General features: G+C 53.0%; 1 protein-coding gene across 4 annotated transcripts in view; it reads right to left on the bottom strand.

The window, feature by feature from the left end:
- Frmd4b (FERM domain containing 4B) overlaps positions 1-12,916 on the bottom strand; it is a 248,651-nt gene that overhangs the window by 10,586 nt on the left and 225,149 nt on the right. For 3 of the 4 annotated variants that reach the window (XM_047534882.1, XM_047534881.1, XM_047534879.1), the window contains 6 exons: positions 12,721-12,840; positions 11,469-11,697; positions 8,621-8,677; positions 7,255-7,402; positions 4,582-4,701; positions 2,985-3,793 (listed from right to left, as the gene is read on the bottom strand). In XM_047534882.1, coding sequence (XP_047390838.1) covers positions 2,985-3,793; positions 4,582-4,701; positions 7,255-7,402; positions 8,621-8,677; positions 11,469-11,697; positions 12,721-12,840 — 1,483 coding nt within the window. The remainder of the gene's footprint in view (positions 1-2,984; positions 3,794-4,581; positions 4,702-7,254; positions 7,403-8,620; positions 8,678-11,468; positions 11,698-12,720; positions 12,841-12,916) is intronic. The other variant, XM_047534880.1, reaches the window with a different exon arrangement.

The raw sequence follows: 12,916 nt of genomic DNA on the forward strand, positions 1-12,916 counted from the left end.
AACCACACTGAGATTACATCTCACGCCAGTCAGAATGGCAGCCATCAAGAGTACAAATAATAACAAATGCGGAGAGGATGTGGAAAGAAAGGAACACTTTTACACTGTTGGTGGGATAGTAAGTTAGTCCAACAACTATAGATATCAGTGTGGAGGCTCCTCAAAAGACTAGGCTTGGAACCACCACAGGACCCAGCTAGACCATTCTTTAGAATTTATCCTAAAGAACTGAAGTCATCTTAACACAGTGCTACACGCATACCCAGGTGTAGAGCAACACAATTCACAACAGCCCAACTATGGAACTAGCCTAGGCACCCATCGGTGAATGAATGGATAAAGAAAATATAGTACAGATACACAACGGAGTTTTATTCAGCCATAAAGAAAAATAAAATTATGTCATTTTCAGGAAAATGGAAGGTGAGAACATTATGTTAAGTGAAATAAGCCAAACTCACAAAGTCAAGGCTTGTATGTTCTCTCTCATATGTGGAAACTATACCAAAATAAGGAAAACAAAGGGGAGACCCCCATGGAAATTAAAGGGAGATCAGCAGAAGAGCAGAGGGACCGGGTGGGGAGGAGAGGATGGGGAACTACTGGGAACGATACTGAAGAATGATATTGTTACACTGTGTGCTTGCATGAATGTGTGACCACAGATTCCACCGTTTCACACAACTCCAAGGCACCAATAAAATACATGGGAAAAAAAGAAATTTTTTGATTAAAATATTTTTAAAAATAACCCAAAGATAAGCGGGGGACAACCCTCATATATGGAGAGAATCTTCCTTTGCAGTCTGTGGTGGCTGAACACAGGCTTCGGCTGTAAGAAAGATGATGAGCTGGAATTTGTTGGAGACCTTTGGGGAAAAGCGTTCTGCCAGCAGATCTGTTGAGACCTGACTATTCCTCAGCCTGAGGTCATGTTGGCCGCCAGCAAGATCGAGGTACATAGAACTTTTTTGTCTAAAAAAGATGGGGGCTGGGTCATGGAGCTGGTCCAGGAAGGTGCTCAGGAAGAGGAGGGTTAGCCTCAGAGGGCGGAGCTGGAACAGTGTGGAAGCCTCCTCACTGGGCGCTTGCCCTGTGAAACCTGTCCTGCCCCCTGCCTAGGACACACGCCCTGGCCACAGTGCCTGTGGTCACAGGACTCAAAAGTCCAGCACGGCCCGTCTCCTTCCTGCTCTTCTCTGTTCGTTTCTGGCAACCAACCTAACCTGCGACAGACACCCCTGAGAATTCCTGGGGCCACATGTTTGACGAACAGATGGAAGACTCACGCTTTGAGCTTCCAAGAACGATTCCGAACTCTGAGTGGAGGCTCTGAGGCTGGGCGGTTACGAGGTCAGGCTGGGGAGGATCCCCAGGCCTCCATGCACCAGCTCGGAAGCCTGAGCAGGGTCCTTGAAACTCTCCAGGCCCGGCTGTCCACCCTGCACAATCAGATGGATAACAAGCCCACCGTGGCACTTGCCACACAGAACCCACGGGTGCAAGAGCACGCGAAGCACCCAGGGAGCCTCATGGCGCTGCACACAACTGGCTGTCATTTCTCCCAAACCCGGGTCACTGTGAGAGCCGTTGGGTGTCTGGACGGGGCTGTGGAAATGTGTGTGGGTGGAGATGAGGCACGCCTGCTGTAACGCGTCCCTGCAGCCGTTAGACGCAGGCAGGAAGAGGAGCACGCCAGAAGGCCGAGCTGACCCACGTCCCCCTTCAAAAGAGATACTCTTGGTCTGGGGGCCACGTCCTGCCGGTCAGCAGGGTTCGTGCCGCCTGCACCAGGAATTCTCTCCATCCTCACTCTGCCCCAGACACTGGCCAGAGCCAGGGGCACCAGGGGCCCAGAGATAGGCCTGCATCTCCCTGGGCAGCCCCGTGACTGAGTCCAGCCCAGGAGCCTCTCCTTCCCTTCTGGCTATCGGCCTGTGGTACTCTGCCTACGTTTGGTCTGTGAACATTGTCCATGCATCGCCCTGAACTTCAGTGGGGACAAGCGTTCTCTAAACCAGAGCCATCAATAACAAGAAGCCAGGATAGGAGGCTTTTGATGTGTTAGATGCGGTCAGAGATGGGGCAGCCCTCGCGGAAGTCCAAAGTCCTGCACAGACAGGAGAGAACTTGACCCTGAACAGTAATCTCCACAGCAACAGTTCTCGTCAACAAACTTATGAGACTTTTAAAGGTGCAGTTCAGACCGACTGGCCCATGATTCAGGAATCCCCACACTCTGACTCACACAGGTGTCATTTTAAGGGAAGGGCAGGACTCATGACCTTGGGTGTTCAGGTATTCGTCCTTAGAGTTTTAAACGTGCTTGATTCTCACACATTCCGCTGAGCTGCCTGCGACCCCTGAGGCCAGGAGCCCTGAGCATGCTGAGGGGCCTAAAGTCATGCGTCTCGGGACACCCTTCTCCTTAGACGGCCTCTCAGTGGGTCCCTCACCAAGATCAGCAGAGGGTGCAGCTAGGTCCGACAACGCCTGGGTCTGCAGGGGACCCTCCTCTAGTAAAGGCAGCCCCCAGAAGTCCCTAAGTCAACCCTGAAGTGGACCAGATATGCCGGCAGGTGAGGAGGTCCAGCCTCTGCGGCTTTCCTCCAGTCTCCACCGGATCTTAGTGGTGAACGGGGATGGACCTGAACTCCTAATGCTTTCTGTTTGCCTGAAATGTTCACTCTGACCCTCTAAAGTGCCCGACCTCAGTGCCCCAACGCACTGAAAGATGTGGTTATCAGTGAAGGAGGTAGAAGGGACGTGCCCGCCAGCCTCCACCGCAGCTGGCGTGGGCAGGCCATGGGCAGATGCTACAGAGCCTGCAGGCCGCCTCAGGAGACTCGGGGGGGACGGTCCGAGTGGGCAGCTCTTACTGTGCTTGCAGGGAATCGATACCACCGTAGGGCCCTGGGTGGCGGGTTTCCCGGCCCGGGGAGGGTGGTTCAGGGTGGCGGGCGTGCGCTCCGCCGGGCTCTTACCTGAGGAGTAGGAGGACGCACGACTGCTTGGGGAGCGGGGTACCTGCAGCCCCGTGAACCCCAGGCATCGCGGGGACCCCCTGTCCAAGTCGAAGCTGGCCTGCGGGCTGTGCCCAGGGTCCTTCTGCCCGGAGGCGCGCTGGTACCAGCCACGCAGGTGCTCGGCCACCAAGGCCTTGTGGATGTTCTTGGTGATGTGCTCGGACTTCACGGCGGCCTTCCTGGGCAGCCGGAGGGTGGCGTAAGGGTTGGGGGGCACACGGTCCACCTCGTCCTCGTGGAAGGACCTGCAGTAGTCCCTTTGGCGCTCATACGCGTAGTGGGCGGAGGGTCGGTAGGAGGGGTTGAGGCTGTACTGTCCCTCTGTGTCGCTCTCGAAGACGCAGCCCCCGCCGTAGTACAGGTCACCCTCAGCATAGGGCGTGGAGGCCGTGATGTAGTAGCTGGACGCGGGCAGCTCGGGGCCCCTGCAGGGCACGCCGTTGTGCGAGCTGTCCTTCTGAGCCAGGTTGGGCATGCTTCCCGAGCTGGACGTGCCCACGTTCTGTCTCTTGGACCTTCTCCGGCCCCGGGCACGGGTGTCCAGGGTCTGCGTGGCGTAGCAGGGGCCAGCGGGCGGCCCGTAGTAGTACTCGGAGCTGGACTGGCTGGTGTGGGAAGACCCGTCGTCCAGGATCTCGGTGCTGCTGCTTCTTTGGGATTTGGAGAGGGAGAGAAATGGTTTGTCGTCGTCCATCTCAGACAGCAGGTGGGACCGGGACTCGAGGCTCCCGCTCCGCTGGCGGCAGTGCTGAGATGAAGCCTGTGGTCTGGGAGAGAAGGCGGCAGATGTGTAGGAGACCAGCAGGAAGGCAGGACTCGTGGACGGAGAGGCCACGGTGCGGGGGGCGCCGGCTCCGGGTGGCAGGGGGTTTGAGGCCCCTGGCTGACCGCATGGCAGGATCTAACTATGTGCCCAGCCCACCAGCCACACCCAGTGCACTGCCACCACCAAAGGAGGAAGTGGGGGGGTCAGTCGTGCAAGCCCACCCCTTTCAGGGGAGGAAACGAGCTTCCAAGCCAGAAGACCCCCTGGATGTGTCTGTGGAGGGCTCCCTTCCTGTAGGACATCAGGGTAAGTCAGACCCGCATGGGGACACGTGCTCTGGAGCAGGGCCCCAGAGGCAGATATCTGAGCTGCCCTCCCGGCAGCACGAGCTTGGGCATGACCTTTCACCTCTCTGCTCAGCTTCTGTCTTTGTAAAATAAGATGAAAGCAGGATCTAATATCCCCTCCACAATAGGCTCGTGGAGGAGACTAGATAATACAATAGTATCAACCTATAAAACATTCAGTAGGGCACCCAGCAAACACTTCCAAACTCGGCCATTATCGTTATCTGTATCCTCACCATTGAAAAATGAACGCTAATATCTGGTGGGGAAATTAAAGTACCAAGAATCCAATATGTTCCGGACAAATCAGGTGCATTTTCTTTGCTGACATATTGGAAACTGTCAGTCAGCAGAAAATATGGAAGACTGACACAGGCCCTCCTGCAGGAAGTCCTTTAGACTGACCAAACACAACCCAGGGCAGGCAGAAGGGCACACTCACTCCAGGTGGCTGCTGCTGTAGGCGTTGCGGGTGAGGACCGGCGTGGTGGGCATGCTGCGTCCCCCTGGGGGCCGCCTCTCCAGAGTCTTGTAGGGGCTGCTCTGTGCGGACAGCATTTCTCTGTGACGATTAGAAAGGAATTCGAGAAACAGTGAGCCTCTCCACCCCCCCGGAACTGAAAGGACCCCTCCTGGAAGCTGGCAGAAAGGTGGTCTGCGGGCCGGCATCCTGGTGGGCCCAGATGATTGCAGAGGAAGCACACGCCTCTGGGTCAGGAATAGGAGATCGCAAGTTCCAGCTGCCTGGGCAACTTAGCAAGACCCTGTCCCAAAGTCAGAGTGCTGTAGGCGTGGCTCAGTGGTTGACCATCCCTGGGATCCCATCCCAGGTTACACAGGCTGAGAGCAACCAGAGTAAGGGCCAGGCCAGCTCACAGCAAATACGCTTGATTGTGAGGCCCAGATGGTCCCAAAGAAATGATTTACCCCTGTACAAAAGCAGCCAGAGATAATATGGCCAGGTATATGTTTAAATAAAACTTTATTCCAATAACATTTTACTCATGGACACTGATATATCAGTTTCATGTAATTTCCGCATGTCGCCAACATGAATGCGTGATTCCCTTTCCCTAGTTACTTAAAATTATAAAACCCAGTCTTAGATCACAGGCAACCCAAAAACAGGTTGCAAGACAGATTGCCCATAGGCTGTTGTACACTGGCCCCTGGAGTAGGCAGCCACGTCTGTAAATCACTTTGTTCACTTTAGAGCCCAGTGAGGACACAACTTGAGGTTAAGTTTTTGAAATTAAAAATAACTTTTGGGCTGGGGAGATAGCTCAGCTGGTAGAGTGCTTGCTTGCCTTGCAAGCACAAGGCCCTGAGTTCGATCCCCAGTACCGCTGGGTAACAGTGGCACAGAGGCTGAGGCAGGAGGATTGCAAGTTCAAGGCCAGACTGGACTATGAGAGAGCCCCTGTCTCAAAATAAAATCCGAGGGGACATAGCTCAGTGGTAGAGCATTTGCTTGGTATGTGCCAGGCCCTGGGCTCAACCCCTGAGGCTGCCAACAAACAAGAACGCTTTCCGAGGGTGAGGGGAAGCTCACAGGTAGAGTGAGGTTCTGGGTTCAGTCTCCAGCACCTCTGGTTCCCTCGCCCCAAAAAATAATAAAATCTTTCTTATTATCAAAGTAAGCTACATTCATTATAGAAAAGTTCAAGAGTACAAATTAAAAAGAGAAATTTAGATGCCCATAATCTGATACCTCAGCACAGCATGCAATATAGCACTAAACGATTTCATGTTTTTTCCTAAGGATATATACAAAGACGCATCTGTGCTTTTTAACGACAAAAATGATATCGTACTATGTTCCCTTCCTTCCTTCCCTCCCTCCGTCCTTCTTTCCTACCTTCCCACCTCCCTCCCTCCTTTCTTCCCCACTCCCTCCCTCACTCCTTCCTTCCTACCTTCCCACCTTCCTCCCTCCCTCCCTCCCTCCCTCCCTCTTTCCTTCCTCCCTCCCTCCCTCCCTTCCTTCCTTCCTTCCTCCCTCCCTCGCTTCCTTCCCACCTTCCTTCCCTCCCTCCCTCCTTCCTTCCTACCTTCCCACCTCCCTCCCTCCCTCCTTCCTTCCTTCCCTCCCTCCCTCCCTTCCTCCCTCCCTCCCTTCCTCCCTCCCTCCCTACCTCCCTCGCTTCCTTCCCACCTTCCTTCCTTCCCTGTAGTATGGGGGATTGAACCCAGCAGCACCCTACCACTGAGATACACTTCTGGTCTTAATTAAAAACAAACAAAACAAAACAAAAAGTATTGATCCATGCAGCCAAATTCCAGGAACCACACTGATTTATCACTTTTTAAAATCCTGGTCTCATGGCTCTCTATAACTTCTACCTGAGACATTTGAGAAAAAAGTGGTATTCTTTAGGCTGAACGGTGAGTTCAAGCCTGAGTTTACTTGCAGGGTCAGAAGCCGGTCTGGCCGCTGGTTTGGCAGAGCAGTGTTTACTGACAGCTCCCCCAAGCATGGCTTACGAAACTGGACTTGGGACGCTGTACCCGCTCTGCCTTGGGTCTGGAATGTCTCTCAGAGGCCCCTGTGTTGCAGCCTTGGTCTGGTCCCAGCTGGGTGCCGCTGGGAAGCCTGGAGATGACAGGAGGGCGCCTGGTGGAAGAAGCTGGGTCACTGGGCGTGTGCCCTTGAAGGGACAGTGGACTCTGCACCCCTCTTTCTCTTTGCTTTCTGGTCCCGGTGAGAGGAGCAGCTCTGTGCTGCCACACGCTGGCACCATGATGTTCTGCCTCACCACAGGCCCAGAGGCAACACAGCAACACACGATGGACTAAGACCTCTGAAACTGCAGCCAAAACAGACCTTTCCTCTTTATAAGTTGCTTAATTCGGGTATTTTGCCGTAGTAACACAAAAGTAAACGATACGATACCCAAATCCAGATGATAATTAATGTCCCCATAACTTAATAGAAATCAAACAGACTTTAAACGAAGAGCTAAATGCTTTTCAGAAGGTCTCTTGAAAACACTTCTCCATGCTACCAACAATCAATCTCTGGGTTAGTTTCCGTGCCTCAGTTCTACAACAGAGTCCCTTTTTGACAACAAGCAAACCTAGCACCATTGTGCAGACAGGCCCAAGGGCCTCTCACCTGGACTGCCTGGCGTCCACGAACTGCTCGCCGAGGGACGACTTCCTGAAGTGGATTCGCTCAACACCGAGAGACTTGGGGGGAAGAATTCTTGGAGAGTGAGGTACTGAACTTGGTCGCTGCCCAGAAAGAGTGAAGGCATCATTGGCTATAAAACAGGTAAGTGAAAGAATGAATGAGCAGGAGGCAAACAGATCAGCGAGCTCACCCTGCCACGTGGCAAGAGGAAGAACTGAGGGTGATTCACAAGGGGCGCTTCCAGAGATGGTGTTTCTGGACGAGATGACTTTCCAGAAACGGATCGTTCTGAATCTCATACCCTGGAAGCAAGGAATCCCTGAGCACTCCCCTTGGCCCGAAGCAACTTGCATGGTCTCGCCATATGCTCTCTTCTAAGATGTCTAGTAAAGCCAGTCCTGTGCGCCCAAGGCCAGGGAGAGCCTGCTGCTCGTTCTGTCCCTTCAAGCTCTGAGGCCTCTGTGGCCAAAGCGCACAGCGCTGTGCAGGGCCATCGCCACCTCTTAGGGCTGCCGCTGACGCCCAACCCTCAGCTCAAGGAAGAGATGTGGAACGGTGGAGCTTTAGGGGCGGACACAGCAGCGGGTGGGGAGGTGCCTGGTGTCGGCAAGCCGGCCGGCCCAGCCACGCGCAGGGGTTTACAGGGTGATGCACCCTCATCGCGAGAGCTCATTCCACCAAGAAACCACACAGGTGAGCCACACAGGTGGGCGTGCCGTGGGCCCTGCAGGGATGACAGGGTGACCCGCAACTGCTGTTTAAGGAAAAGACAAGGAGCTCCGCTCCCCTGGAAAGCAGAGGCGATGGAGGCTTCTCCAACTCCTTGCCTTGGGGTTGGACTGGAGATACAGGAACTGTCCCCAGTGGGTGCAGCATGGCACATCTGTAATCCCAGGGACTCCAGAGGCTGAGGCAGGAGGATTGCACGTTCAAAGCCAGCCTCAGTAACTTAATGAAGCTCTGAGCAACTCAGGGAGACTCTGTCTCAAAGTAAAAAGTAAAAAGCCCTGGGAGGTGGCTCAGCAGTTAAGCAACCCCGGTTCAAAAAAGAAAGGAAAAGAGAATATCCTCAGCGGGAGAACCGAGGTGAGGAACTCACGTTATTCACAGTTCTCCGTGAGTCTACGGTTACTTTAAAATGAGGAGTTAAAAAATATTCCCCAGGGCCTCAAATCCTCATCGTGAGACCGACTTGTGCTGATTTAACCGGAGTAGATTAGTAATCCTGTGCCTCCTCTCCAACTGCCCTGCATGAATGAGTTAGTGTATTATGATTCTCACAAAATAAGACCGAGCAGGCTTTCCTTAAATTAAAAAATCATCTTGAGATTTCAGAATATGCACTTACGATCGTCGTAGGTGGGGGTGTCCGACAAGGAGCTGCTCTCTGAGGGGATGATGTCATCTGTGAACAGAGACACCGGCCGTTAGGACCCCGCGTTACAGCCAGGGCGGGTTCCACAAAGCCGTCTCCCATGGCCTGCGTCTTATTCTCATGTGGACCCGTGTGACTAATGAAATGGCGTTAGGAATACTGAACGTTATAAGAATCGGCTCCTTTACCACTGAAGAGGGAAACATCTACGTGTCAGACAGACATGATGAGGGATGGCAGCTGTCCCTCCATACCCGTGGGAGACTGGTTCCAGGGCCCCCAAGGGCCCCCGAACCCAAGGACGCTCAAGTCCCGCCGTGAAGTGGCACGGGATTTGCATGTTCCCAGACATGTCCCACCACCCGAGCACTCGCTGTCAGTAGCTGTGCTCACTGTCCATCACAGGCCTCACTGTCCGTCACAGGCCTCGCTGTCCGTCACAGGCCTCGCTGTCCGTCATGGGTCTCACTGTCCATCACAGGCCTCACTGTCCGTCACAGGTCTCGCTGTCCGTCACAGGCCTCGCTGTCCGTCACAGGCCTCGCTGTCCATCACGGGTCTCACTGTCCGTCACAGGTCTCGCTGTCCGTCACAGGCCTCGCTGTCCATGAGCTGCAGTGGAGCCTGGCTTTAGGATGCTCTGCAGTAGAACTTGGTCTGGGGCCCTCACAGAACAGAAAGGCCTCTTGCTCACGCAGCAGTGGGGAGCTCTTCCAGCAGAGTGGGGGTCTGATGGCTGTGCTGCTGGCTTTGGGCCGGACACTCCGCTGGGGATCCCTGCACACTGCAGGCTCCAGCCTCCGCCCCCTGCAGCAGAACCCACCCTCGACTGTGACAACTGAGAGTGTCTGCGAACAGTGTCAAACGTTTCTGGAGGAAAAGCACCCCTGGTTGAAGAGCGCCAAATCAGCCATATCTGGGTTTAAAACCCGGTTTCTGCCACTCTTTGCAGTGAGATGAGGCAGATCGCCTAGACCCTCAAGCATCATCCGGCTCAGGTCTAAAACGGGGATAATGACGCCGTGTCAGGTGGGATCCCCAGTGGCATGCCGGAGTAAGAGCTCCGCCCAGCTCCTGGCACACAGAGAGCCTCAGAGAGCATTAGGGATGCTTCTTAGTTCATCACCCACACTTCGCGTTCTGGTTACATTACAAGTGACAATCAGAATGCTCTTGGTAGTGGTGATGTATCAAATCTTTCAGTTTTTTTTTTGGCTACTGGGGATTTAACCCAGGGGTACATTACCACTGAGCCACATCCCCCAGCCATTTTTATTTTGAGACAGGGTCTCGCTAAGTGGCTGAGGCTGGTCTCAAAACTTGCAATCCTCCTACCTCGGCCTCCCGAGTCACTGGGATTACAGGCATGTGCCACCATGTCTGGCTCAAATGTGAAAGGCTGTGTTTGATGAAGAGAGACAGCTCACATATGTTGATATACTTTTGTGAATTCTTCCACACTCAGTCTCGAGTGCTTTGGCTAAAAGGTTCCAGGCAGATGCTCCACGTCAACACAGCTTCAGGGACATGAGGGAGGGATGGCTGATTCTAAGGCGGACTCTCTCCACTGGCCACTCAGTGGAACCTGACGGTGAGGTGCCAGTATGGTCAGCTGTTGGGCACCCTTAAAAAAACCTACCCAATAGAGGCCTCACCACTGGCACCACTTGTGCCCAAACGTGGGTCCCATTTGCAGAGGACACTTGGACCCTGTGGTTTGGGGATGAATGGGCTACAACAAATGGCATGAAGGCTAGGAGCCTGCCAAGCGCCATCTCTGTGGGCCAGCATGTGCCAGCTGCCAGGGCCAACCCCACTGCACATTCCCAGCTGTAGCCGCCGGACACCTGTGCGGGCGCCTGCACGTGCCCTCTCCAGAAGCCCGGCCACTGCAGCCTGAATCACAGGCCCTAAGCACCAGCGCGTTCTCAGCCCAGTCTCCGTGCTTCCCCAAGTCTGTTCTGTCTCCGTAAAAAGGAAAATGCTGCCGATTCTGATGGGAGCCCACCATCGAGGTCACACACCACCGCCACTTCAGACATTCAAATGTGAAGGGGAAGAAGCGTTCTTGACATCGAAGGGAAACAATCAGATTTCAATCATCAAGACTGAAGACCCCTGAACACACAGGGAAGGCCAGTTTCGCCTTGAAATCGACCTCAGTGGGATTTCTCGGTTGGCTTTTGTTCTGAGAGTCGCAGAGGCATGATGTTGAGAAGCTGGAAGTCGCCAGGATTTTGTACTTGAAATCCCACGGCGATGAGGGCTTTGAACTCTCTCCCAAGCCGGGTTCGTGGGCACGCTTGCCTAAAGGGGACCCCACAGTGGTCACGCACCTGCCTTTCTCCTTTCTGCACTCTGTCCCGGTAGGTCCTCGTCACCAAACAGCCTCCGCAAAGGGCTGTCACCAAGCGCTCTTCTCCAGCCACACGCATGGAGGGGAGAGCCCCTCCAGAGACGGGGTCTGCGGCCCTGAAAACCTTCCAGAAGCTGCGGGGTGAGGGCCCGCTCTCTGAAGGCCCTGTTGCCAAAGGCCTTTTGACAATGACCTTAGCCCAGTTAAAGGTGAAAGTGTCTCATAATGAACCAATCCTGCCGCAAAAGCTCTTTCATCCTGAAAACTGGAGTCATACGATAGTATCATGTCACCATAGCAAGTCACCGCGCATCAAGTTCACAAACTCTGCTACTGAGATTCCTAAGACACTTGCTTTAGACCCTTTTCTTTCTCCACTCTCTTAGCAAATGAAGAGGTGTAGAAATACCACATACCATCGTGCCGACTGACCGTGGGACTCAAAAAACCCGACTTTTCACTGACCTGCGACCATGACCGTGGCTTTCTGGCTGGGTTTCTTTCCACATCTGATCCGGTACTCGTTGATGGCATTTTCGATCTCCTGAAGCTTTCTCACCGCGTCTGTGTAATCTTGTTTTCGTTTTTTCTTCACTGTCTTACACAGGTCTGGCTCATTGGCAAGTTTCTTTGCAGCTTCGACCAACTTTTGCTGTATCAGGAAGTTGCTCTCCAGGTCTTGCAAAGCTGGATCCTGTATTCAGACAACAACACTTCAGTCTTTACAGACGCACACCCTCACTCTTTCTGGCATGGAATAACAAATAAAATTTCTTGTGCATTCTTGTTTTTTTTTTTTTTGGCGGTGCTGGGAATTGAACCCAGGGTCTTGTTCACGCGAGGCAAGCCCTCTACCAACTGAGCTAGATCCCCAGCCCTCTTGTCCATTCTTGAATCACCTGATTTCTGGGAATAAAGTCTTTTGAAGTTTTGGTTCCTGGACACCCTAGAACACCCTCTGAGAAGACAAGAGATTCCCATCTTAACTTGAACTTCCCATTAGCTCAACCTCTTCCTGTTGTAAAGAGGCATGTGAACTTTGTGCAAAGCTTAAGAGCCAAATTTGGGTTTGATTCCTGGTTGCATGATCTGAATACTTCATTTTTTAATGCTTCAGTTTTTGTAATTTATAAAAGGAAAATTGCTTCCACCTTGTAAAAATGTGAAGAGTAAATGAGATAATGTATGTGTACTGCTGAGCCCAGAGCAGGGTACCTAGGCAAGCACTGAATAATAGCAAAGCTCACCCCTATTATTAACAGAAACAGCCACTGGTGTCTAAAGCTAGGATGGTTCAATTTCTACAAGAAAGATGGGTAGGGACATATTGGTTGATGACTTGCACTCTAGTAACTAACAGCATCTTTTAACTTAATGATACCGAGTGCTGTGCATGTATTATCTCATTTAATGCTCGCTGCATCCCTCAGAGGGACGAGCCATCATTATTTCCATTTTATAAATGAAGAGACTGAGTCCTGAGAAACGAGACTTTAGAGAGATTAAACTATTTGCCAAAGCTTAGTTTTAAGCAACAGAATGATTCTAAATTTTTATAAAACTATTTCTCAATTTATTTCTTAAAAATATTTAGTTGTCCCTGGACCTTTATTTATTTGTATGCAGTGCAGAGCCTCACACATGCTAGTCCAGGGGAAGGAACCGCAGAGCCTCCTCCCCGGCCTGCCCTCCCTCTGACGCTGGCTGCGGCTCCTACCTCCTCGCTGGGCAGCAAGTTGTCATCCAGCTTGAAGGCGGTGCCCACACGCCTCCGGACCTGGGGAGGCTTCTCGCCTACGTTCAGGGGGTACTCCTTGGGCACTTTGCCCGTGAGCTCCTGTAAAACAGCACAGGGTCCGAGCTGGCCAGGGCAGAGGCTGCAGGCGCCACCCCAGCCCAGAGCCCCAGAGTGG

Source organism: Sciurus carolinensis, chromosome 19 (genome assembly GCF_902686445.1).
Source record: "Sciurus carolinensis chromosome 19, mSciCar1.2, whole genome shotgun sequence".
Lineage (NCBI taxonomy): Eukaryota > Metazoa > Chordata > Mammalia > Rodentia > Sciuridae > Sciurus > Sciurus carolinensis.